The sequence below is a fragment of the Rana temporaria genome, chromosome 2, assembly GCF_905171775.1.
Source record: "Rana temporaria chromosome 2, aRanTem1.1, whole genome shotgun sequence".
NCBI classification, from domain to species: Eukaryota; Metazoa; Chordata; class Amphibia; order Anura; family Ranidae; genus Rana; species Rana temporaria.
In genome coordinates, this window is record NC_053490.1 from 344,843,991 (window position 1) to 344,871,241 (window position 27,251).

The window sequence follows — 27,251 nt, forward strand, 5'->3', positions numbered from 1 at the left end:
CCGTCTGTATGAATACTAAGTTCACGGCCAATGCCCTTCGCACAAAATTCCAGGGACTTGTTCGATGAAAATCCAATCGTGTGTACAAGGCTTTAGTGAATGAAAAAGGGTTATTTGCTGTCTAAAACAGAGAGGAGATAAGGGCGCTCTGGTGGAGGTGGATAGCTGGTCAGAGGGATGATAGTGATAAGATGGCACTTCTGGCAGCACTTTGGTTAGAGGAAAAGCAACTCTGAGTGCAGTATGCAAAATTTAATACAGTGCACAAAGGGTTAAAAGCACTTACAAGATCGTTGAGTGTTAAAAGACATAATAAAATCAGGAGTCCTCATCTGTGGCATGTGTCCATCCTCAGTATGGTGGTAGAGAGCAGTGTAGAGCCGTCCAGCAGCTGTAAAGAGTTCTCATATGTGTTGGAGAGAGGAGGCAGCAGGGAAGCCTGTATTCCGGGTTCACAGCGGGACACACAAGGCTCCCCACTGACACCATCAGCCTCGTATGTCCCGCTGTTTTTTTTTATATATATTATTTTGTTTGTTTCATATTAATATGTTTATTTGGTATATTAATTCTTTATACGATACTAATGCACTTTGCATCTGCTTTTGATGCGGAGCATTTACTTAATATGATCACACAGCAATCTGCATCTAATATATACTTTAATAGTATTTTTTCAGATTTTTGCCACCCCCCAAGGACGTCCATTTTTCGGATTCCGGGCCTGGACCGTTACCATATCCGCATCCTTCCATCATCATCCTTCCCCTGGGGGCCTCATGGGTGCACATGGTCCGGTAGCCAGCAGAAGATTTTTTCCTTCCCTGGGCCTCACGGCAGGCAGGGACTCTGCACATATTCGGGCTGGCCCCGGCTTTTGTGCTTTTCCCCTGGTGGCCTTCTTCCCGCTGGCCACTGGGGGGAGCTCCTGCGCCTGCCGGCGGCGTCCCAGGTCCCTAGCAGCCAGCCGTGCGCGCGGGGTCGCAATGACGTCATGGCGCCGACGTCTCGCGTGACCGCGCGCCTCTCACCACCAGCGTGCTTGCGCGATGCCGTCCTCGGACGGGGAGGATGGAGTCGGTACACCGGGGACCCAACGGTCCCTTCTGGAACGCCGGGGAGGCCACCGTTTTGCCGCCTCATGGCGGCTCAGGCGCGCTGTGTTGCTGCGTACGCGGCGGGTGGGCGTGGGTGGGGCGGGCCGTGTGGGGGGGGTTGCTTGTGACGTTCTCGTGGGTGGGGGGGGGTTTCCCTATGGGGGGGGGTGTGTGGGGGGGATCTTCCGGTGATGCTCACACCTGCCTCAGCGGTGGGTGTGGTTCCCGGGCCGGCTGGGGTCCATCCGGGCCCGCCCCCCACTGCATCATGGGGTGGGGTTGCCACAGGTGTTGAGGGAGTGCACTCCCCCACCTGTTAAGACATACCATATAAAAACAGCCAGCCTCATTGGGACAAACTCAGATCCCACGGCGACTGTGTTTGGTGGTCACGACAGACTTTGGCTGCAGGAAGGTAAGTGGGAGCTTGGGCTCTCTTTTCAATTCCCTGCAAATTTGCCATCCACCTTGGTATCTTCTTACTTTTTTACTTTGTTACTTTTCAACAGACGTTAGCACCTCCTTCAAAGGTGCCTCAACACTCCTCCTTAACAGGAAGGCTACAGCTCTAACTATTTTACCATCCGACCTTCTTATCTCTGTGAGCTTCACAGTTAGCACAGGAATCTCTTCACTTTTTATGTGTTTCAACATTAGCCCTTTTCTCAGTCTCCTTCCTACCCTCCTTTTATTCACCTGTTTTATAGTTTCATTCACATGCACACACACCACAGGTCACTTATACACTTATAGTCACATTTATTACTATTATTAGCATGTTTTTGTATTTCTCTCTTTTTCACCGTAACATTCCCCTTATTCCCCCCTCATCTTTTTCCTTTTCCCCCCTTGTTGCTCTTTATTTTTCTTTTGCATTCCTACCTCACACTGCTGCTCCACCTCATTCCTTCACATACACTTCCACACTTTTTTCACTAGACCACACACTGCACTATTATTGTCATTCTCTCAGTCACTCACACACCCCCTTTGTTCTGTTTTATGTATTTTTACTGCGCTGATTATTTCTGGTTTGTTTTCACGTTGTGTCTCATCACTGTTTTATCGTTTCCCCTCATTCCCACATTTCTTTTTCTTCCCTGTGCATCTCTCTCGCTCACGTAACTTCCATGTTCATACATCAGGCTTCTTGTTCAGCCTGGCATGTACTCATATTTACATACATGTGTATTTATTTTACAGGGTCTTCACCGCAACCTAAGGAGGGGAACGCTCCACCGCACCCCAACCTACCCATCCCAGGTTTGCACGGTGGTGCCGGGCCCCCCTGTGACCCAGCCGGGCACGTGTGCTTGTCCTCACCCGCTTGGCCTTGATCCGCCATCCCCGGCTCCGTTGGGGGCCCCCCCCCTCCCCCCTGTGCCCCTTCCCCGCCTCGGCTTGCCCTCCCCCCTCCTGCCTGCTCCCCTTTCCCTCCTCCCCCCCCCAGTCCGCCTCGGGGCGCAGCCTTTTGGCGCGCTATCTGGTGACCTCTCGTAGGCCCGGGCGGTACCTCTCTTGTTGGTGCACCGGAATTCGGAGTCCTTCCCCACACTGACCCAGGGGAGCTCCTCTCCCCTCTTTCCACCCCTCTGATACCCCTCCGGGAAGTTTGATGGTGCGGCATTGGTTCATCTGGTCCGGGTCTACGCCTTCGAGTGGACGTCTTGGGTGAGTGGCAATGGGATTTTCTACATTAGTCCATTTTTGCAAGAGGGATACCCACATCCCGCCATCTACCTATATGGCTGTGGGTGGCGGGCCCTCTTTATGTTCTTCTGTTATTATGTTCCACTTATCTGCATGTATCTCTTTGTATGTATTTCCTTTCTTATAGAACCTATGGCAGCGTCTAACTAATACTCCCTGAAGAAGACCGCTACTTTTAAAAGGTCGAAACGCGTAGGGGTGTTTTTCGCCCATAGTATTTGTATACTTACAGTACTGTTATGCTATGTTTGTACTTGTTCCACCTTGTGTTTTTATTTGCCATGTATGACTTATGTTTTTCACTAAGCTCGTATCTTGAGTCCCCACTGTTTGGGGCTTTTTTCGAACATTATATTTAAATAAATTTATACTTTTTTATATTTTTTGGTACGTTTCTATTCCTTGCTGCAGCACAAAGCCCCTAGGGGTAATTTTCTCTTTTCTCAAGATATATCAGGGGTGTGCAGCATTCTTTACCCATGGGTTCACATACCCTTTCTTCGCATAAGTAGCTTCTGGGCATGCGCGGGTGAAAAAACGTCATTTAAACAACGTTTTTTGCTACACACGGTCAATTTCTGTGAAGTAAAAGTTGACGTTTTGAAAAACGACACATAAAATTGAAGCATGCTTCAATTTTTTTTGGTCGTTTTTTAGAAGACATAAAACAACGTTTTCCCCCACACACGGTCAATTAAAGTGACGTTTTTAAAAACGTCATTTTTTTTCATCACATAAAGTGATGGTGTGTACGGGGCATTACAGGATAAGGCCTCCAGCTCCGACACCTGCCATGAGGAAGTGATGTCAACCAAAAAAAATGATGAGCAGCAGGTGCCCGGTCAAATGTGCCCTCGTGATACGGTTAACCCGCTGCCTGTTTCAGGATGGGACTGTAGCAGCCGACCCAGTGAGTAGCTAAAGGTCCGTGAGCACTTGCTGACCAGGCTGGGGTGACTACTGGATCCAGATTATCCAGCCTGTCGGTTTGTACAGATGTTGATTGAAGATCTCCACAGGAAAAATCTCTGGAACAAAGAAAGAGGAAAAAAAAAACAATGGAACCACAGGTCCCAGTAGGAAACTAGGTCCCCACTCCTGAAATACTAGGCAGAAATACCTGGCTTGTCTATGGAAGAGAGGGGGTTTATACCAGCTAGGACTACCTATAGGCAGCACTGTGTTCTTTTTCTGTCTTTAGGGTGGTGCTATAAAACCCTATGGGCAAGAATGAGAAGAGATGTGTCAGTCAATGAACGTTAGAGAAATCAACTTTATGACATATGAATCGGGTAAAAACCATGGCTTCTCCACATGTGACATCTGCTGGAACTTTTGCAAAGGATGCTCAGGATGTACCAACCAACCAAGGTAGCATAAGCCCTTAAAGTGGTTGTTAACCCACCAATGTAACTTTACACTATATTCTCTGGTTATGTATATAATGTCCCCCTGTGACTGTGCTTTATAAAAATAATGCAGTATATACCTTGTTTACAAAGCGCTGCTCTGACCGGTCCGCTCTCTCCTCTCTCGGCCTGAGAGATGCAGCATGTGCCCCCCCCCCCCAGACGTCAGTCAGGAGGGGAGGAGAGAGGCGGCCCACCTGCTACATCTGTCATGTGAGAGATAAGAGGCGATCGGTCAGATCAGCGCTCTGTAAACAAGGTTTATAATGCATTATTTTTATAAAGCACTGTCACAGGGGGACATTACATACATAATCAGAAATTAGTAGTAATTAGAGCGGAGGGGGCGGACACAGACATGGAGGTGACAGGCAGGGAGGGAAGGGGGAGAGAGCACAGAGGACACAGCAGGTGACGGAGGCACGTAATCTGACTACGGTGTCAGGACTCAGCAGCCATGTTACACTATGGTCAGTTTACAGGGGGGAGGGGATAGCCAGGCAGGATCAGCTAGGTATTTCAGGTGTTACAGGGGGCCAAATTACACCGCACAAGCACTGTGCTGTATAACATACTTTTAAGGATCAGGATCTTAGTTTTTTTTTTTAGGTTAACAAACTCTTTTGGTGGATGGTGAACTGAATGGTCTTCTCTACCAAACACAAAATTATAAACCATAATAAATGAAGAAAATATGTACAAAATCACCACACATTCCTGTAGACAACCAACTTTACATGGAAACCATAAGGTAATACATCATATATTTTAGACAATTTCTATAAAACAAATTCAGTTCACAGTGCACATGGAAAGAAGGTAGAAACCATGGGTTTATAGAAAGGTAATAGAAAGCATAGTAATACTTAACAAGGCATAAAGATGGAAATCTTTAAAGGAAGGGGAAGATCTTTAAAAAGTGATTATTCTGTCTATTCACTTTACTATGGCAAGTGAACAGGGACCCAAAAAAGAGCAAGTTATGAAAGAGTCAGTGTGTAGGGCTTAATAATGGTGCAGTGAATTTATAGCAAATAATTCCACTGTTACTGTGTAAAAAAAAAAAAAAAAAAGGGCTCTGGGCAGTTTAAGTCATAATGTGCTAGTATGCACCTCATACTAGTATTATGACAGACTTACCTGAAAACCAAGCCCTCTAGTGGTGCGCTCTCACCGCTGTGGGCGCTTCCCTCTTCACCCGGTCTTCCTTCCGGGTTTGCGGGCATCGGCTGTATAAATGGCCGAGCCGTGCAGATGTCACTCCCACGCATGCGTGCGGGAGTCTCTGTTTACAGGACAGGGCTCTGAAGGAAAGGCACGGGTATGCCGTTCCTTCAGAGCGCATGCACCAGTGACATCACCGACTGCATCTAAAGTGAGTAAATACTTAACTTATTCTGGAGGCTTCCTCCAGTGCTATGGCTGGTCCCCCACAGCTTTCTCCCTTAAAGCTGCACTCTCCGGTCTCCTTAACATACAATACAGGAATATAGTGCTGGAGTGGGGGTGTGAGGTATGTAGTGATGCCTATACTGTAACCCCTGGTCAAAACAAACATTTATCCCTTGCAGTTTGGGGGCCCTACTGCAACTGTTTTTTTTTTTCCAATTCTGGGCTTTAACACACTACACAATTATTTGTATTGGTAATTCAATGGTAGCAACAACATACTTGTTGAAATGTAAGACATAAAAATAAACTACTATATTCAACACAGAGATGACTGTAAGCTGCTTGGAAGAAGCTGGAGAAAAAAAAATATTTTTAAGTACCACAAGTGTTAGTATTACCTGCTTGATGCGAGAGGCCTGTTGTCGGTCTGCATTATTGGCCAATTTCAGATACTCTGCCACATTATCATCCCTGGCCTCTTGTTCAATCTTTATCTGTTCTGTAATCTTAAGGATTTTTTGGTGTAGATGGTCCATGGCTGCTTTAGTGCGCTGTGGATCTGGTGCCCCTTCGGGGACTTCCAGGCTAATGTTTCCTTCGGAGCCTCCATGAAGTGCACTGGGGGGAAGACTCAGTGTACTCAAATCCCCTTTGTCAGATTGCTGATGGAAAAAAGACAACACATGTGAGTGATGTAAAAAAAACAAGGATTACAACTTACACTTCAGGCTTGGTAATTAGAACAATTATTTATTAATAATTTTCTTCAAGTACATTGTCACGTGTGGAGCTGTTGAGCAATTTATATCACTTAGCTCTTTTAAATTTTAAGCTCTCACAAACAGGGCTCTCCTAACCCTCTTGTTTTTAATGTATAGAAAAATACCGTGCAAACTTTTGCCTCTATATAAATCCTGTATAATAATAATAACCTTTTACGGGAGAGATTAAGGATATGTTCAACCAGCTCTAACATGCTGAGAAGTAAGGATGGGCCGAACACCCTCCCCCCCCCCCCCGGTTCGGTTCGCACCAGAACTTGCCAAACAAGCAAAAAATTTGTTCGAACACCGTTAAAGTCTATGGGACACGAACATGAAAAATCAAAAGTGCCAATTTTAAAGGCTTATATGCTTGGTATTGTCATAAAAAGTGTTTGGGGACTCGGGTCCTGCTCCAGGGGACATGTATCAATGCAACAAAAAGTTTTAAAAACTAGCGTTTTTTCGGGAGCAGTGATTTTAAGTGAAACAATAAAAGTGAAATATTCCTTTAAATTTCGTACCAGGGGTGGTCTATAGTATGCCTGTAAAGTGGCGCATTTTTCCCGTGTTTAGAACAGTTACTGCAGAAAAATGACATTTCTAAAAGGAAAAAAAATGTAAAACTGCTCGCGGCTGTAATGAATTGTCAGGTCAGATAAAATTAATTGAAAAAAAATCGGCACCCCGAACCAAAATTAAAAAAAGAAAAATTGCATGGGGGTCCCCCCAAATTCCATACCAGGCCCTTCATGTCAAATTTTTTTTTTAAATGGTGTAGAGGTCCCCCTCAAAATTCATACCAGACCCTGAATTTAAAATGTCAGCTCCCTGTAAGAGAAGCAGTAGTATACTAAACTCCCTGGCCCGGATTCAGATAGGAGATACAACGGCGTATCTCCTGATACGCCGTCGTATCTCTGAGTGCGGGCCGTCGTATCTATGCGCCTGATTCAGAGAACGACGCGGGAACGACGGCTATACTTAACATAGGATACGCCGCATATACCCCTCATATAGCAGGGGTAACTTTACGCCGGAAAAAGCCTAACGCAAACAATGTAAAAAAATGCGCATACAAGTTGCAGGACGGCACTTAAAGTGGAAGTAAACTTCCATCTTTTGCTTTTACCTATAGATAAGCCTGAGATAAGGCCATAGGTAGTGTAAATATCTTCTAGACGTGCACCATTTAGGAGATATTTAGTGTACATGCAGCAGTGACATCACTGACGCATGTGCTCTGAAGGAACGGCCACCCATGCCATTTCTTCAGTGCACCATGGCGTAAATGGCGGCTCAAGCCAGTCACAGAGCCGGAGTCCGTGAGCCCAGAAGCAAGTCGGGTGAAGATGATTGTGCCTGCAGCGCTGACATTTCAGCGCTGGAAGAGTTCTGTTTTAAGGTAAGTTTATCATAATGTGCTAGTATGGGATGCAAAAATTGTCCAGTGGTTTACAACCGCTTTAAACATTCCTACACATAACAAAACATTAGTCCTGACTGAGGGTTTTCGCTCTTCTTACTTCCTTTCTTGGACTCAAAGTGGACTATCCTTAGAGGAGCTGACCTACCTGTTCCAGAAAGTTTAAAATTAGTAGTTGTGTGTATTATTCTGTCCATGATTGTTTTATATGCAGAGTATAGAGCTTAACTGTTGCTATCTAAAGAAGCAAACAAGGATCCGCAAAATGCGCAGAATTACAGCAAGCATTTTCATCGCCCAAGTTTGACGGGGATGAAGAGTGATGCTATGTAATAGTATCTTATGTACTTGCAATGTTTACATGCAATATTGTTTTTTTTTTTTAAATGTCATATGTTTTTTCAATATTTGTAGAATAAACATTGATACATACAGTACAGACCAAAACAACTTCTCATTCAAAGAGTTTTTTCTTTATTTTCATGACTATGAAAATTGTAGATTCACACTGAAGGCATCAAAACTATGAACTAACACATGTGGAATTATACATAACAAAAAAGTGTGAAACAACTGAAAATATATTTCATATTCTAGGTTCTTCAAAGTAGCCACCTTTTGCAGCAGACACATCTCTAGAACTGTTAGAGGAGACTGTGTGAATCAGGCCTTCATGGTAGAATATCTGCTAGGAAACCACTGCTAAAGAAAGGCAACAAGCAGAAGAGACTTGTTTGGGCTAAAGAACACAAGGAATGGACATTAGACCAGTGGAAATCTGTGCTTTGGTCTGATGAGTCCAAACTTGAGATCTTTGGTTCCAACCTCCGTGTCTTTGTGCGACGCAGAAAAGGTGAACGGATGGACTCTACATGCCTGGTTCCCACCGTGAAGCATGGAGGAGGAGGTGTGATGGTGTGGGGGTGCTTTGCTGGTGACACTGTTGGGGATTTATTCAAAATTGAAGGCATACTGAACCAGCATGGCTACCACAGCATCTTGCAGTGGCATGCTATTCCATCCGTCAGGACAATGACCCCAAACACACCTCCAGGCTGTGTAAGGGCTATTTGACCAAGAAGGAGAGTGATGGGGTGCTGCGCCAGGTGACTACCTCTTGAAGCTCATCAAGAGAATGCCAAGAGTGTGCCAAGCAGTAATCAAAGCAAAAGGTGGCTACTTTGAAGAACCTAGAATATGAAATATATTTTCAGTTGTTTCACACTTTTTTGTTATGTATAATTCCACATGTGTTAATTCATAGTTTTGATGCCTTCAGTGTGAATCTACAATTTTCATAGTCATGAAAATAAAGAAAACTCTTTGAATGAGAAGGTGTGTCCAAACTTTTGGTCTGTACTGTACATGAGGTATCTTTAACCACTTCCCGCCCAGCCTATAGCAGAATGACAGCCGCTGGTGGTTCAGTTATCCTGACTGGGCGTCATATGACGTCCAGCAGGATAACAGCCGATGCACGCCCATGGGGGAGTGCATTGCGGTGATCGGTGGTGCGGCGTGTCAGTCTGACACACAGCTACACCGATCTCGGTAAAGAGTCTCTGAATGAGGCTCTTTACCACATGATCAGCCGTGTCCAATCATAGCTGATCACGATGTAAACAGGAAGAGCCGTTGATCGGCTTTTCCTCACTCGCGTCTGACAGAGTAGAGGAGAGCCGATCGGCTACTCTCCTGACAGGGGGGGGGGGTCTGTGCTGATTGTTTATCAATGCAGCCCCCCCTCAGATGACCGCCCAGGACCACCAGGGATTGACACCCACACTGGACCACCAGGTATGCCACCCTAGGCCACCAGGGATATGACAATCATTGCCCAGGCAGCTGTCAATCTGTGCCCATCCACAATGCCTGCCAGTGCCACCAGGGATGCCCATCAGTTCCACGTATCAGTGCCCATAAGTGCCACCTATCACTGCCCCGCAGTGCCACCCAAAAGGACCCATCAGTTCAGCCTATCAGTGCCCATGAGTGCCCATTAGTGCCGCCTATCAATGCCCATCAGTGCCGCCTACCAGTGCCACCTCATCGGTGCCGCCTTATCAGTGCCCATCAGTGAAGGAGAAAATGTACTTATTTACAAAATGTAATAACAGAAACAAAAGAAAAACTTTTTTTTTTTTTCTTAAAGATTTAGACTTTTCTTATTTGTTTAGCAAAAAATAAAACCTGCAAAGGTGATCAAATACCACCAAAAGAAAAAAAGCTCTATTTTTGGGAATAAAATGATAAAAATCATGTTTGGGTACAGTGTAGCATGACCGCACAATTGGCATTTAAACAGCGACATCGCTGAAAGCTGAAAATAAGTGTCTGGTATTGAAGTGGTTAAAGTCCTCTCTTCTATAGTTAGGTGCTTTTTTGTATATCTGGGAATGCTTGACTGGAACTCGCTGGAAACATGTCTGGTGTGCTCGGCTGGATTAGACGAGGCTCGTTGGTCATAAAAACACAACAAATACACAGGCGCTAAAACAGGGATAGCAAAGTTCTAAATAAAAATAATTATTTGGTTAGTTCATCAATAAGGTGTAGGAAAGATGAGCCAGAGCTGCGAAGATAAAGGCACCCGGAAGTACCAACACAATAAAAAAAACTCCAAAAAACGCGCTCATGGCACTCTAAAGTTCATAAAAACAAGGATATTAGGTAGTAGTATATATTAACATGGTCCATTTATTATAAGAATTAAATATTTAAAAGACAATCCTTTAAGTTACAGATCAACTCCAGCACTGTGGTGAACAATCCATATAGGATGGTATAACCAGCAATATAAGCTATTAGTCTTGTTAGTCAGTTGCACACTTGTCTCTCAGAAACTGTAAAGGATTCCTTGCTTCCGCTCTAGCAGCGCATAGGTGCGGGAGGTCCCACAGTCAGGTATAACATCAATCACCCACACCTTCCTGTTTGGGGACAATGTCTTCACCGCTTGGCTGATCTGCTCTTCAGTCTAGGCCTCCCTAGTGAGCTCGATTGCCACGATTGACTCTGGGAGGGCGCTTTCTTCTCCACATTTCTTGATCGCAGTAGCAGGGTCCATCATGGTGCTTTTAGGGGGACAGTCTTGAGGAGTTAATAGCAGAGTAAAGGTATCCCGGGTAAGCCCTTACGTGTGGCACCACCCCAAAAGGAGCCTCCTGAGAAAATTTGGTTCTGTATTCTGCCTCTCAACACCAAAACAGTCCAAGCCCCTCTGGCACACCTAGCAAACAATGTAGTAAATATTCATAAGGTGCAGTACCTATATAAAAAGTCCATAGAAAGTAAATCCAGGAAACGGTATTCAACCATCACTGGCACCCAATCACACAGCCTTTTACCCTCGTTAATGGACCCTTATCACAAAGGCCACATAAGCATATGAATGAAGATAGGAAACCCATCAATCTCCATACATCGTAATCTTAAGACAGCGAGCTGGAATGTGGATGCAGCAACCCTTTTTCAAAAACGCTCTGATAATATTCACCACACATGTCATCCCATGTTGATAAAAGGAGATTAACCTCATTGTGCAGTATATCAACCAGCCTTTTATTGTAGATAAAAACAAGCAATTGAACTCACTCTTTCAGCTTTAAAAACAGACTTGTGTTTGTGTACAAGGCCAGGAGTTCCCACCAGCAAGATGACTGACGCGTCCCAGCATACACTAGCATCCCGTCGCCATCTCCTACCTACGTCGTTACGTCACAGAATGACATCGTCAGGGGCATGGCTAGATAGACGTTCTACTGATTTATATATGCGGGACAAAGTGATTGAAAGGCGGAAGTGGGCTGCACTCCAAACACCGGATGTAATAAAAACTATCGTGCCCATCAGGACAGCAGCATTACTCTTTAAAAATACATTTAATAAATTATCTCATTCAAGAATTAAACGTCAAAAAGATCTATAATTAGAGTATTGACCCTTCGACAAACGCCAAAAGGTGCCATTTATTAAAAAAATTATAAAAACTCATTGCAGAAAATAACAATCGGACTTGGTGCCATCTGGTGGAAAAAGTGGATACTACATCAAAATAATCTACAGCAATAACATTTAAAAAAATGTATCAGCCTCTGCATAACTCTAAACACCATATAAAAGTCAAACATAATAATACCATAGCTTATTCCAAATAGAAGGACCTATAAAACCAATTACTCATGCTTGGCTGATAAATGCATTCACATCCCACTCTATGTTCATGCTGTAGGGGCTGTAAGTTTTAGCCTTATAGATCCATTGGCTCTCTAATTTAGAGACCCCTCTGGTTATTTGGCTGCCCCTCCAATTACCAGTATATGTATCTATAGCCAAAAACACAATCCCCTTGAAATTCCGATTGTGGTGGTTAGCATAATGGTGCGAGAGACTATGCTTTGGGTATCCATTTTTAATGTTTGTTACATGTTCCTTCAGTCTCATCTGAAGTTGATGGATAGTACGACTTATATATTCAAGCCCACGTTTAAATTACAGGTATTGACAGGTACAACATCCCTCGGAAGCAACAGCTCCTCCCTATCTTTCTGTTACTGCACGATCAAACGCACGATCCAATCATAAACGATCATCACGATCATAAACCTTCTCCAAAAACTTAAATTTTAAAGCAGGGGCCTCTCGCACAAAATCTTCAAATTTCGTACAGTTCTTTCTAAGCCATAAAAATTGTCTATAACCGGAAACAGACCTTAGCCAGGGAGGATGGTGACAGCTTTTAGTACTAATGAAGCCATTTCTGTCCATCCCCTTTAAAGAATGTGTACGTGACAATGGCTCCATCCAACACTCTAATCTTTAAAACCAAGAAATTAATCTCGGACCTACTAGATTCATGTTGGAGTAAAATACCCCTATTAGTAGAATTCAGGAAGGCTTTAAACTCATCTAAACCACATTGTTCACCATCACATATGAGGAGGATGTTGTCTATGTACCTTTTCCAGAGAATTAACTCTGGTCTAGGTCTAGGTCTCTCATAGACGACATCCTCCTCCCACTTAGCCATAAATAGGTTGGCCATACTGGGTGAAAACTGTGCGCCCACGGCCACACCTCTATCCTGCAGATAATATGATCCACCAAACCAAAAGTAGTTTCGTCCCATGGCAAAGTCAAGAAGCAATAAGACAAACTTGTTGGGATGACACCAAATTATCTGTTTCAAGATAATGTCTCACCGCCTCTCGACCATGCTGATGTGATATTTTTGTATACAAGGATGAAACATCGGCAGTAGCCAGGATGTAACTATCCTTCCAATCCGCTGTTTTAAGCATGTTAATTGCCTGCATAGAGTCTCGCAAAAATGCTGGAGTTTTGGCGACCAGTGGTTGCAAGATATGATTAATGTACTTACCCACCCGGGAAGTAACCAAATTAATACCACTTATCTTTTACAGGATCCTTATGTACCTTAGGCAGGTAATAAATCACATGTACACGAGGAGCAGCTGGAACTAGGAAAGATTTCTCTTTTTTAGACAGAATCTTATTCTGGTAGCCTTCCTCCACTAAGGATACAAGTTCCTTTTTTATATTTATTTGTCAGATTAACAGCCAGAGGAACGTAGGTATCATGATCAGATATCAATCTGGACATCTCTGACTTATAAGTCTCAAAGTCCAAGAACACCATCCCACCCCCCCCCCCCCTTGTCTGCGGGACGTACTACTATGTCCTTGCGTCCTCTCAGGTGATCAAGACCCCTTTTAAACATAGAATCTCTCCTATTTTTCTTAAGCTGAAATTTTTCCAAATCTTTGGCAACCACATCCCTAAAAACTGAGAGTGAGGGGGCCAAACTGCCAGGATGATTAAAAATAGAAGCATTGGCCAGAGAGGTATTTAACACCTGATCCTAACAAATTTCTGAAGGTCAATAAAAGTCTCAAACTTATTAAGTGGGCGTGAAGGTACGAACTTGAGACCATGATTCAACACATATATCTCTTCATTGGAAATATAGACATGCTCAAATAAAGAGGCCAGAATCCATCAGACCCATCCTTCTTTTTTGAGCGGACCGGCCTCCCCCTATTGTTCCTCTTTTTGATCTATTGACCTTTTTATTTTTGGGAATCCCACGTGATTGTTTTGATTGCTACTCAAACCCCACACCAGAGTTTTCAATCTCTGATTGATTATTCCGTTGTTGATAATAGTTATTATTATTATTTTTTTTATAATTGCATCTTTTCTTTATTGTAACAAATTACAGGACATACACAGAAAAAGAAGAAACATGAACAAAAAAAATACATACATTACCCCCCAATCCATCTCCACCTACAAGAGGTAGAGGAAGATACGAGGGAGAGAGAAAAAAAAACACCTTATTTCGTGACTCTTTGAATCCCATCACCTTATGACCCCCATGCCACACAAGAAGGAGGGACTCAATAACACCCTAAAAAAAAAAAATTATGTAGAACTTAATAGTTCTTTATTTCGTGACTGTGACAACTGTGTTCAACCTAAACCCTTAATAGGATAGAAGGAGGAAAGAAAAAAAAAGGGAATTCCCTATTTCGTGACTCTTTAAAACCCATCACCTTATGACCCCCTACCACACAAAAGGGAGGGATTTAATAACACCCTATTATAAAAACAAGAGAGAAAAAAAAATCTTTAGTAGTTCTTTATTTCGTGACTGTGACATCTCTTAGAAACCCCACTTCCCGTTCTGATAATCCCACCAAAATCCTTAATAAAATACAAAAAAAAAAAAGGACCACAAAAAAGCAAAGGGGGGGAGGGGGGGGAGCTTCCCCTTCCCCCCGATCCTCTGTGCTCTTCATCCTGTGTTGACTCAATTAGTTAATTCCTCCTCTCTATTGTGCAAATAATCCAAATTAGTGTTGTGAGAAAAAGAAAAAAAAATCCTTTTTCTTTTCTTTTTTCCCCCTCTTTTTATATATATATATATATATATATATATATATATATATATATATATATATATATATATATATATATATATAAAACATTTTTTATAATAAAACGATAAGTACCAAAAAAAAAAAAGATAGAGAAGGAAAGGGGGGCAAAAGCCTCTTTTCTTACTATATCCTCTCTCTCTGGTGCCCCCATGGGGGGGAGGGAAAAAAATAAATAATTTATAGTCTCACCCTTCTCTCTCCGCCCACCCCCGGACCTCCCTGCCCCAGGCTAGTCCTTCCCTATTTCAGGAGAGTAATATATCCACCCTGCCCATACCTCCTTAAATTTGTCCTGTTGGTCCTTGACTGTATATACCCATCTCTCTGCTTCCATTATCCTCTCTACCTCCCTTTTCCATTCCATTATATTGGGGACTTTGGGTTGTTTCCAGTATCTAGGTATCAATGCCTTCGCTGCATTTAACAGGTGTGGTGTGACACTTCTTTTATAAAACTTTATAGAGGATGGCATCCTGTGAAACAGGAAATGTAATGGGGATTGCTCAATAGGTCTTAATGTAAATTTTTTTATCCACGGGGATATCTCCTCCCAAAATCTCATAATCTTGGGACACTGCCACCATGTATGGAGAAATGAACCTCTTTGGTTACACCCCCTCCAGCAACTGGCATCCATCGATGGATAAATCTGGGCCAGACGGGTTGGTGTATGGTACCATCTAGTCGGAAACTTATAAGACATCTCTTGTATATAAGAACTTATTGAGGACTGGTGTGTTGTTTCCATCAACCTCTTCGATTGTTCCGCTGTAAATTTGAGGCCCAACTCCCTCTCCCATTCACGCATGTAATATGGAGTTGTCTTATCTTGAGAACCAATCTGTGCATCCGGGATAACATATGGCCCGGTTCCAAGAGGTTAACACACCACTCCTCAAAAGTAGTCAAAGAGTTTACTGATCTAATTTGGTGTTTCCATTTGTTAAACAGGTTTGTCAACTGCCAGTATTTCCAATCCATCATTGATACCTCCCCCTGCTTTTGCACCAGCTCCCCTAATAAGAGCAATTCCCCAAATGGGGCCACCCCTGCACAATTTCCCCCCCAACCCTCTAAGCTTCCCTTCTCTTCCCCAGGGGAGAACCATGGAAATCCCTCCAAAGGAGTTATAGGCGATATTGGAGGAGCAAACTTTCCTGACTTATTCATTCTGTCCCAAATGGATAACGTTGTTGTAGTTAATGGTGACACATATTCCGATAACCCCCTATATGCGGTAGGGACCCAGGGTGCCCCCGCCAGGTCCCTTCCTGCCAGTGTTTTCTCCAGGGATACCCATACTTTACCCTTACGTGTCGCCAATTCATAATATGGACCAAGGCCATGGCTCTATAATAAAGTGCCATATCTGGGAGACCTACCCCCCCTTCCTTCTTTGATATTTTCAGGATATCATATGCCAACCTACAATGTTTATCCCCCCACACAAAAGTCCTAAATGCTTTCTTTATTTGTTTGAAAAATATTTGTGGGAGAGTTATAGGGATAGCATACAAGATATAAATAAGCCTTGGAATTACACTCATTTTAAGGGCACTCTCCCAAACCACGTCAATGTATGGCTTCTCCATTTCTGTAGATCTCTTTGTATTGACGAGAGCAGGGGTATATAATTCAACTCATATAAACGTTTAACATCTGGGGCTATGTGTGTTCCCAGATAAAATATAGAATCTGACCGCCACACAAAGGCAAAGGATCGTTGCAGCTTTTTCCTCATCCCCAAGGGCACCTGATTCGGCATCAACACTGATTTCTCTATATTTATTTTAAAATTGGAGATACAACCAAACCTGTCTATCTCTCTCATCAATTCCGTCAGAGACTCTTGAGGCGAGGTAAGATATAACAATAAATCGTCCGCATATGCGGTTATCTTATGTTCCGTTGATCCTATAACTATCCCTTTAATCCCCCTATTCCCTCTAATCATACACAAAAAAGGTTCCAGTACCATAGCAAATAATAATGGGGACAGTGGACACCCCTGCCTAGTCCCATTCCTTATTTCAAAATAGTCTGATAGTCTACAATTGACCTTGACCCTTGCTCTGGGTTCTGCATAGTTATTATTATTATAAGATCCTATTGGTGAATAACCATCATCCTGAGCCCATCCCATCCTCCAGTCAGAGGGGTGTTCAGTGTATCTATCATTATCAACAGAGTGGATACAATTTTTATTAAGATAGGTGATATATAAGTAAATACAAACAGTGCAAAACCAACCAAACAACCCACAAACAACAAATAGTATATACAGCAAAGGGCAGTACCAGAATGTTGAATGCCAGGCCAGGGTCATACACAGCAGATCAGGAGATGGATAAGGGGTGTTCCAGAAGCATAAACGTAGCCAGGCCAAGGTCATACACAGGGAGTCAGCATATGAGGACAGGGAACAAACAAGACAGGGAGAGGGCGGATGGATAGGCTGCAGGATAGAGCTGTGTCCCAGCATACACAAGTGTTATGTCGCCATCTTGCTGGTGGGGACTGCTGGATTTATACACAAACACAAGTCTGTTTTTAATGCTAAAAATGTGAGTTCATTCCATTGGACCAGATTCAGGTACATTTACGTTGCGCAGCGGCTGCGTAACGTATCCCATTTACGTTACACCGCCGCAAGTTTACAGCGTAAGTGCCTGATTCACAAAGCACTTACCTGTAAACTTGCGGCGGTGTAACGTAAATCCGCTCGGCGCAAGCCCGCCTAATTCAAATGGGGCGGGCACCATTAAAATTAGGCGCGTTCCCGCGCCAAACGTACTGCGCATGCTCCGTCCGTCAAATTACCCAATGTGCATTGCGCTAAATGACGTCGCAAGGATGTCATTGGTTTCGACGTTAACGTAAATGGTGTCCAGTGCCATTCACGGACGACTTACGCAAACGACGTGATTTTTCAAATTTTGCCGCGGGAACGACGGCCATACTTAACATTGGCTAGTCCACCTAGAGGGCAGCCTTAGTTTTACGCGGCGTATCACGCCGGAAACAATGTAAAGTTAGAGCGACGGTTAAAGCGTACGTTCGTGAATCGCCGTAACTAGTCATTTGCATAATCTACGCTGACCGCAATGGAATCGCCACCTAGCGGCCGGCCTAGAATTGCATCCTAATAGGTAGATTTAGGTAGTTAGGTCGGCTTATCAGTAGATAAGTCGGCCTAACTCAGAATCTACGCCGCCGTATGTTTAAGCGTATGCTCAAACAGAGATACGCTTGTGCCGTCCTATCTTAGATTGCAATTTTTCTGATGGCCGCTAGGTGGCGCTTCCATTGCGGCCGGCGTAGATTATGTAAATGAGGGGATACGCCGATTCACGAACGTACGCCAGGCCGACGCAGTACTTTTACGCCGTTTACGTAAGAGATAGGCCGCGTAAAGTTAGAGCTAGGCTCTAGTGGAATAGTAATGTCAAGTATGGCTGCCGTTACGTCGTTTGCGTAAGTCGTCCGCGAATCGGGATTTACGTAGTTTACGTCCACGTCAAAATCAATAGGCCCGTACGGCGTACTTAGCCGCAATGCACACTGGGAAATGTAGTCGCCCCGCGCATGCGCAGTGACAAAAAAACGTAAAAAACGTGAGGTCAAGCCTCATTACCATTAAACACGCCCCCCCAACCCATTTGAATTAGGCGCCCTTACGCCCGCCGCATTTACACTACGCCACCCTAAGTAAGGAGGCAAGTACTTTGTGAATCATGTACTTGCCTCTCTTACTTAAGGCGGCATAGTGTAAACACGCTAGGCTACGCTTCCGCAAATTAGCGCGCCCGTACCTGAATCTACCCATAAGATCCGACGGTGTAAGTCAATTACACCTGTCGGATCTTAGGGCTATCTATGCGGAACTGATTCTATGAATCAGCCGCATAGATACGACAAGCGTATCTCAGAGATACGACGGCGTATCAGGAGATACGCCGTCGTATCTCTTCTGTGAATCTGGCCCATTGTTTTTATCTACAATAAAATGCAATGAGGCTTATCTCCTTTTATCTACATGGAATGACATGTGTGGTGAATATTAATGGAGCATTTTTGAAAAAGGAAAGCTGTTACCTGGGGTTGCTGCACCTACATTCCGGCTCACTGATTTAGGATTATGATGTATGGAGATTGATGGGTTTTCTATCTTCATTCATATGCTTATGTGGCCTTTGTAATGAGGGTCCACTAAGGAGGGTAAGCGGCTGTGTGATTGGGTGCCAGTGATGGTTTCTTCTACTCACCATTTTTTGAACTGAGTTGAATACTGTTTCCTGGATTTACTTTCTATGGACTTTTTATATAGGCACTGCACCTTATCTATCTATATAACTTTTTATTGCAATTTCTTCAATACTGTGCTAGCTGCTGTTTTTATGATTTACTACTTATTTTTATTTTAGAGTGAAATTAAGCGCAGCAGTTATTTAATTTGCTAATGTACCGTATTTTCCAGTGTATAAGATGACCTTTTACAATGAAAAAAAACACCAAAAAGTGGGGGTCGTCTTATACGTCGGGTATAAAATGCCACCCGCTGGATGTCAGCCCGCCGGATGCAGTGGTGTATTTAGGTTTTGTGCTGCCCTAGGCATGACTAAACTCGCGCACCCCTTAATTTAAATGTGACCCCCCCTTCCTGTCAAGGTCACACCCCTTTCTTTAGATCAACCCTGTCATCTTCATGGGAGGAGGACAGAGGGATGCCGCGGGAAGAGGACAGAGGGATGCCGCGGGAAGAGGACAGAGGGATGCCGCGGGAAGAGGACAGAGGGACGCAACGGGAAGAGGACAGAGGGACGCAACGGGAAGAGGACAGAGGGACGCAATGGGAAGAGGACAGAGGGACGCCAAGGGAAGTGGACAGTGTCACCCCTCCCCCCTATGTTAGGACCTGAGGCCCAGCGTTAAAGCTCATTGTGGTGGTCAATAAGGCCTAGAGGATATCAGGTTAGGCACTAATAGCTCAGTCCCTGGAAACAGTAATGGATAATAACTAGGGTTGTCCCGATACCGATACTAGTATCGGTACCGATTCCGAGTATTTGCGGGAGTACTTGTACTCCCGCAAATACCCCCGATACCGAAATAGAATACTTGCACCCCCCCCGCCACGCCGCATCCCGCCGCATCCCCTTGTCTATATGCAGCGCGGCGCGAAAGACTACAGCTATTCAAATGAAAGCTGTAATGTTCCCCGCCCGTATTAACCAAGCGGCGGCGCGGCAGCATGTACGGTAAGGGGGACATGGCTGCATATATGGGGGGGACATGGCTGGATATGGGGGGGACATGGCTGCATCTGTGGGGGGACATGGCTGCATTTGTGGGGGGACATGGCTGCATTTGTGGGGGGACATGGCTGCATTTGGGGACACATTTAAAAAAAGTATCGGTATTCGGTATCGGCGAGTACTTGAAAAAAAGTATTGGTACTTGTACTCAGTCCTAAAAAAGTGGTATCGGGACAACCCTAATAATAACAGCGTGGCTCCCTCTCTGGTGGTGCGGGTACAGCGTGGCTCCTTCTCTGGTGGTGCGGGTACAGCGTGGCTCCCTCTGGTGGTGAAGGTACAGTGTGGCTCTCTCGTGTGGTGCGGGTACAGTGTGGCTCTCTCCTGGTGGTGCGGGTACAGTGTGGTTCTCTAGTGGTGCGGGTACAGGGGTACAGTGTGGCTCCCTCTCTGGCTTCCCCTTGCACAGTACTTTTTCTCCTCCTGTACCACTCAATTTCTTTGCTTTTTTCCGGGTTCCAGGCTATCCCGCCCCCCTTAGCAAAGTCCATGCACGCTGGGGGCAGTAGCATGGTGTCTGTGGACACACTGGGGCTGCCAATCTTCAGGGACTACATTTGCAATGATGTCCCCCAGTGTTTTCTGATTGGTTCTCTTCTGTGGCCAATCATGGCGGCGCGGCAAACCCAATTAGAGCCGCTCTCTCTCTTCTCCCTTCAGCTGACAGGAGAAAGGAAGAGGGGCGAGTGGGGAGATACACAGACAACTCACACAGACAACTCCATTTGCCAGAGGACTTGGCAGCAGCGCTGTGACAGGGAGACGAGAGCTGCAGGTTGTCTGTGTATCTCCCCTGATCGCCCCCTTCTTCTTTCTCCTGTCAGTCGAAGGGAGAAGACAGAGAGCGGCTCTAATTGGGTTTGCCGTTCCCAGCTTCCTGCCTGCTGTTTTCCTCCCCTTGATTGGCCACAGCAGAGGGCCAATCAGAGAGAGAGTCACAGCTTTAAGGAGGGGCGGCGGCTTGACAACACCTCCTAAAACTGCTTCCTGGCCCCCTCCGCACCTGCAACGCCACTGCTCTCTTCAGCTGTACTTCCCTGATGGTGGCCCTGCATGCGGGAGTCAGGAGGAGGGCACGGGTGCCTTTATCGTGGGGGGCGGCGGATTTTTTGCCTCCCCCTGCAAAGTGCCAAACTAGGCCTGGGCCTTGTCATCCTAGGCCAAAACACAGCACTGGCTGGATGTGCGGTAATACGGTACGTAGCTTTGCCTACATATAGTACAGTGGGGATCGAAAGTTTGGGCACCCCAGGTAAAAATTTGTATTAATGTGCATAACGAAGCCAAGGAAAGATGGAAAAATCTCCAAAAGGCATCAAATTACAGATTAGACATTCTTATAATATGTAAAAAAAAGTTAGATTTTATTTCCATAATTTACACTTTCAAGATTACAGAAAACAAAAAAATGGCGTCTGCAAAAGTATGGGCACCCTGCAGAATTTATAGCATGCACTGCCCCCTTTGCAAAGCTGAGAACTGCCAGTGTCATGGATTGTTCTCAATCATCGTCTGGGAAGACCAGGTGATGTCAATCTCAAAGGTTTTAAATGCCCAGACTCATCTGACCTTGCCCCAACAATCAGCACCATGGGTTCTTCTAAGCAGTTGTCTAGAAAACTGAAACTGAAAATAGTTGACGCTCACAAAGCTGGAGAAGGCTATAAGAAGATTCATTAATAGAATACATTGTTTGCCGTGATTGGCTCAGTGCGATATGGCTCCAGCTCCAACAAGAAGAAATATGAAGCCTTGGAAGGGGGGGTCGTCTTATAAGGAGTATAGGCAAAAACTGTAAAATTAGGCGGGAGATAGTCACCGCTCCAATAGGGTATGTGGATGAATCTGTATCCTCTCAGAGAAACCCAGGTGCCGGCAATGCACTAAGCAATTGTTGAAAGAAATGTTTGGACAGCCGCACTCTGGAAAAACCTTCTCGGTTGCCTTTTAGTGATAAAAGTTTTCAAACACCACACATTACAGCAAAAACAGGGGCATACAGCTGAATTTTCGCACTACAATCAGTGCTTACTCATAGTAAGCACTGATTGTAGTGTTACTTTTGCTGTAATGTGTGGTGTTTGAAAACTTTTATCAATAAAAGGCAACCGAGAAGGTTTTTCCAGAGTGCGGCTGTCCAAACATTTCTTTCAACAATTGTAAAATTAGGGGGTCGTCTTATACGCCCGGTCGCCTTATACACCGGAAAATATTGTAGTAAATACACACAAGTGGTATTGAGACAAAAAGTATTTTTACTGAAAGACTCTTTTAGCATAGGAAAACAATACAGGTGGTCCCTGACTTACGAACAACTCTTACTTATGAACGGGACGTATCTGTTGTTCTGCGCATGCGCTGCCATTTTCAACGGCGGGCACATTCGACAGAACATCGGAAAACTATGTATCTCCCTGCTGAGCATGCGCGGCCATTCGACGTAACATCAGAAAACATTGGAAAATGACATATCTCCCGTTCTGCACATGCGCAGGCATTCGACGGAACATCGGAAAATTACGTAATTGCCGTTCTGGTGCATGCAGTTTCCGACTTACGAACGTTTGGGACTTAAGAACAAACCTAAAGTCCCTAACTTGTTCGTAAGTCGGGGACCCCCTATAACAATATAATAACGTGACAAATTAACCACCAAATTAACCACCAAGTCTACCTAAATGGAGCTCTACGTGTCCAGGCAGAAGGAGGGAAATGGAATGACCAGGCTTGTGTCAGATCACTCAATTTTATTTCCCGACACCACAGTTCCAATGAACCACAAGAGCACAATAAGGAATTCACTGCGACACTCTAATGCCGCATAGACACGATCGGTTTGATGGACCGTTTTCATCAGACGAACCAATCGTGTGTGGGCCCCATCAGTTTTTTATCCATCGGTGAAAAAACGTACAACTTGTTTTAAAATTACCTGATGGTTAAAAAAACGATAGAAAAATAGAAAAACGATAGAAAAAACGATCGTCTGTGGGCACGTCCATCGGTTAAAAATCCACGCATTGTCAGAATCACGTCGACGCATGCTTGGAAGCATTGAATTTAATTTTTCTCAGCACGTCGTTGTGTTTTACGTCATTGCGTTCTGACACAATCGTTTTTTTTAACTGATGGTGTGTAGGTACGACTGATCAAAGTCAGCTTCATCAGATATCTGATGAAAAAATCCATCAGTCCATTTTCATCAGATGAACCGATCGTGTGTACAGGGCATAACTCTTGGGTCTTTAAACCTACTCACTTAATGATCCGGAGTCTTGGGTGTATGAATGGGCCCTTATGACACCCTTGGCTTTAATCCCTTGTGAGGAAATATGTTGTAGTTTTTTTCAGAAGTCTTCAGCTAGCTAGGGGCAAGTGTAACACAGCAATCTAGAGGTGCGGGCTAAGAGAAAGCAACGTTGTCTGCATGCAGTGTCTCTTTGTATCTGTAAGATGGGCAAGTGCCCACTCCCCAATCCTGCGACCAAGACTGACCAGGGCCCCACTCCCGCTACAGCATGTGAAATTAATTCTTCACCCGCACACTGCCCGTCACTATATAGAACGTAAGGGAAAAGTTTCACTGGCACCGCACGCTGCCCCCTCCCCCGGCAGGCTGTAGCAGGGGAACAATAATACTTTATTAGCATGTCACAAGCCGACTAGTAACTAGAAGGTGATCGTGGCCAGCACTAGCTAGCTCTTCCTTCCCTGTTAAGGAGGAGCCGGCTGGCTGCTTCTATTTTTCTTGTTATGTGATAGGGCTAGGTGCATGCAGATAGACGCTGATCAGCCTATTAGGTGAATTCAGATAGATACCAGCATGGATGGAGGGTTAGTCACAAAGATTTAATGTGTGCTACTGTGCCCCCCCTGCAGACTTTATTGAATCCCTTTTTAAAGGGAAACCTGGCTAAGGGTGACAAGCTGGCATTGAGAATATGAATGAGGATGACTCTGGGTGGATATGATTGTTACATTGTGGAGATCCTCTCCACAATGTAATCCCCAGCACCATCTACCCCTCTCTAACGTATCTCCATCACTCTCCAATGTGACCCCAGCACCATCCATTCCTCTTCAACGCATCTCCAGCACCATCAATCCCTCTCCAACGCATTTCCCCAGCACCATCCACCCCTCTCCAACGCATCCCCAGCACCATCCATCTCTCTCTAACGCATCTCCAGCACCATCAATCCCTCTCCAACGCATCCCCAGCACCATCCACCCCTCTCCACAACGCATCCCCAGCACCATCCACCCCTCTCCAAAATGCATCCCCAGCACCATCCACCCCTCTCCACAACGCATCCCCAGCACCATCCACCCCTCTCCACAACGCATTCCCAGCACCATCCACCCCTCTTCACAGTGCATCCCCAGCACCATCCACCCCTCTCCACAGCGCATCCCCAGCACCATCCACCCCTCTCCATAATGCATCCCCAGCACCATCCATCCCTCTCCACAATGCATCCCCATCCAAAAACCGGCCTAAAATATCGGCTGGAAAAATCAACATCATATATCGGCCATCGGCCGATTTCTAAATATCGAAAAACCCATATCGGTCAACCTCTAATATATATACTGCTCAACAAAATTAAAGGAACACTTTCGAATTAGAACTCCTGGGATATTGATCTGGTCAGTTAAGTAGCAGAGGGGGAGGGGTGTATACAGAGGGGGTTGCTAATTTCAATTAACAGCAAAGCAGTTGAAACTGATTAACAACAGGTGCACTAGATGGGCAACAATGAAACAACCTCCAAAACAGGAATGTTTTTCAGGTGGAGGTGTCTGACATTTTTTTCCCTACTTCTGACTGTTTTTCACTACTTTTGCATTTGGCTAGGGTCAGTGTCACTACTGGTAGAACGAGGCGATACTTGGAACCTATAAAGGTTGCACAGGCAGTCAAAATCTTCCAGGATGGCACACCAATACGTGTCATTGCCAGAAGGTTTGCCGTATCTCCCAGCACAGTCTCAAGAGCATGGAGGAGATTTAAGGAGACAGGCAGTTACTCTAGGAGAGCTGGGCAGAGCTGTAGAAGGTCCTTAACCCATCAGAAGGACCGGTATCTGCTCCTTTGTGCAAGGAGGAACAGGACTGAGCACTGCCAGAGCCCTACAAAATTACCTCCAGCAGGCCACTAATGTGAATGTCTCTGACCAAACAATCAGAAGCAGACTTCATGGGGGTGGCCTGAGGGCCCAACGTCCTCTAGTTCGATCTGTGCTCACTGCCGGACACTGTGGAAATCGATTGGCATTTTCCATTGAACACCAGAATTGGCAGGTCTGCCACTGGTGCCCCATGCTTTTCACAGATGAGAGCAGGTTCACCCTGAGCATATGTGACAGATGTGAAAGGGTCTGGAGAAGCCGCAGAGAACTTTATGCTGCCTGTAACATCGTTCAGCATTACCGGTTTGGTGGTGGATCAGTGATGGTCTGGGGAGGCATATCCATGGAGGGAAGCACAGACCTCTACAGGCTACACAATGGCACCCTGACTGCCATTAGGTATCGGGATGAAATCCTTGGACCCATTGTCAGACCCTATGCTGGTGCAGTGGGTCCTGGGTTCCTCCTGGTGCACGGGAATGCCCGGCCTCATGTGGCGAGAGAGTGCAGCCAGTTCCTGGAGGATGAACAAATTGATACCATTGAATGGCCTCCACGCTCACCTGACCTAAATCCAAAAGAACACCTCTGGGACATTATGTTTCGGTCCATCCAGTGCCGCCAGGTTGCACCTCAGTCTGTTCAGGAGCCCAGTAATGCTCTGGCCCAGATCTGGGAGGAAATACCCCAGGACACCATCCGTCGTCTCATTAGGAGCATGCCCTGATGTTGTCAGGCATGCATACAAGCACTTGGGGGCCATACAAACTACTGAGGAGCATTTTGAGTTGTTGCAATGAAATTTCAGCAAAATGGACTAGCTTGCTGCATAATTTTTTCACTTTGACTTTCGGGGTGTCTTTGAATTCAGCCCTCTGTAGGTGGATAATTTTCATTTCCATCAAATGATGTGTTATCCTTTTATTCCTAACACATTACCCAGTCCATATCAGTATAGATTGACAGCATGAGATTTTTGTCCGTTGAGATCCGATATGTTTTCAAAGTGTTCCCTTAATTTTTTGGAGCAGTTTATAATTTTTCAGCAAAGTTTTCAGAAGGTCAACAGTAATTCCACAAACCATCACATGATTGTGGTTTTCACAGTGAAATCTCTTCTTTGGTTCCATGCACACTGGACTTAAAAAACGTTGATTCTACAGTCGTTTGACGTTTTTTCTCCTGCCTCTAGAAGCACTTCTAGAAGCACATTATTGACTACTACAGGTTTTCTGTCAGGGACGTTCAGAGGCAGGAAAAAAAACCTTCTCTATCATGTTTTCTGGAGAAGTTTAGGAGCTGTAAAAACGTCAGTCTCTCCTAAACTTATCTCTTCTGAAAGTCAAGTTTCAAAGTTTTTTTAGTAAAAAAAAGGTGTGTTGTCACTGTACATCATTGAAGAGTAGAGTGGCTCTTGATGGCTCAGGAATCTCTGCTCAAAATATCCTTTGCTCTTTTTGTCCAAAATGGCACCCAGCAAAAAAGGCTGTAAATTGCATTCTGCTTATTTTGGGAGTAAAACTTTTGCAGAGGGGCGTGTAGTGCAAAAAAACCCTATAAACTAAATGCTCTTAAGCTCTCATAGACTCGCCTAAACTTTGTACAATATGCTTTCATTTTGCATGTTTTATGCCACGTTTTTAAGCTAAAAACGTTGACGTTTTTTCTGCTCCTAGTGCGCATGGAGCCTTTCAGTGATTGGTAGCGGCAACCAAGCGAGTCATCTCCCTCCAGATGATGGGCTGGGCTAGCAGGACTTTAATTGGCTTTAGTAGTGGCCAATCACAGTAATCCTCATCCTGGAAACAGGGACCGCCCCAAACAGAACTGCACCCAATCTCTTCCCCATTACAAGAGCTGACAATCACAGATGCAGCAAAGTTAGAAAACCAAACAATGTTTCCCATCTTTTACAAGTCTGTGGGTGGTTCCTCAGAAATATCATGTATAAACCACGATTATTAACCGTGTACTGTATATGGTGGCGGTAAGTATGCAACCACAGCAGAGAGCAGCTTGGAGTGGAGGCTGCAGGCACCAGAAAAT

The 27,251-nt window shown here is 44.8% G+C and overlaps 1 protein-coding gene across 3 annotated transcripts in view; it reads right to left on the reverse strand.

Moving 5' to 3' along the window:
* Nucleotides 1–27,251, reverse strand: part of TMCC2 (transmembrane and coiled-coil domain family 2) — a 155,633-nt gene that overhangs the window by 44,648 nt on the left and 83,734 nt on the right. For all 3 annotated transcript variants that reach the window (XM_040337557.1, XM_040337556.1, XM_040337558.1), the window contains one exon: nt 6,007–6,270. In XM_040337557.1, coding sequence (XP_040193491.1) covers nt 6,007–6,270 — 264 coding nt within the window. The remainder of the gene's footprint in view (nt 1–6,006; nt 6,271–27,251) is intronic.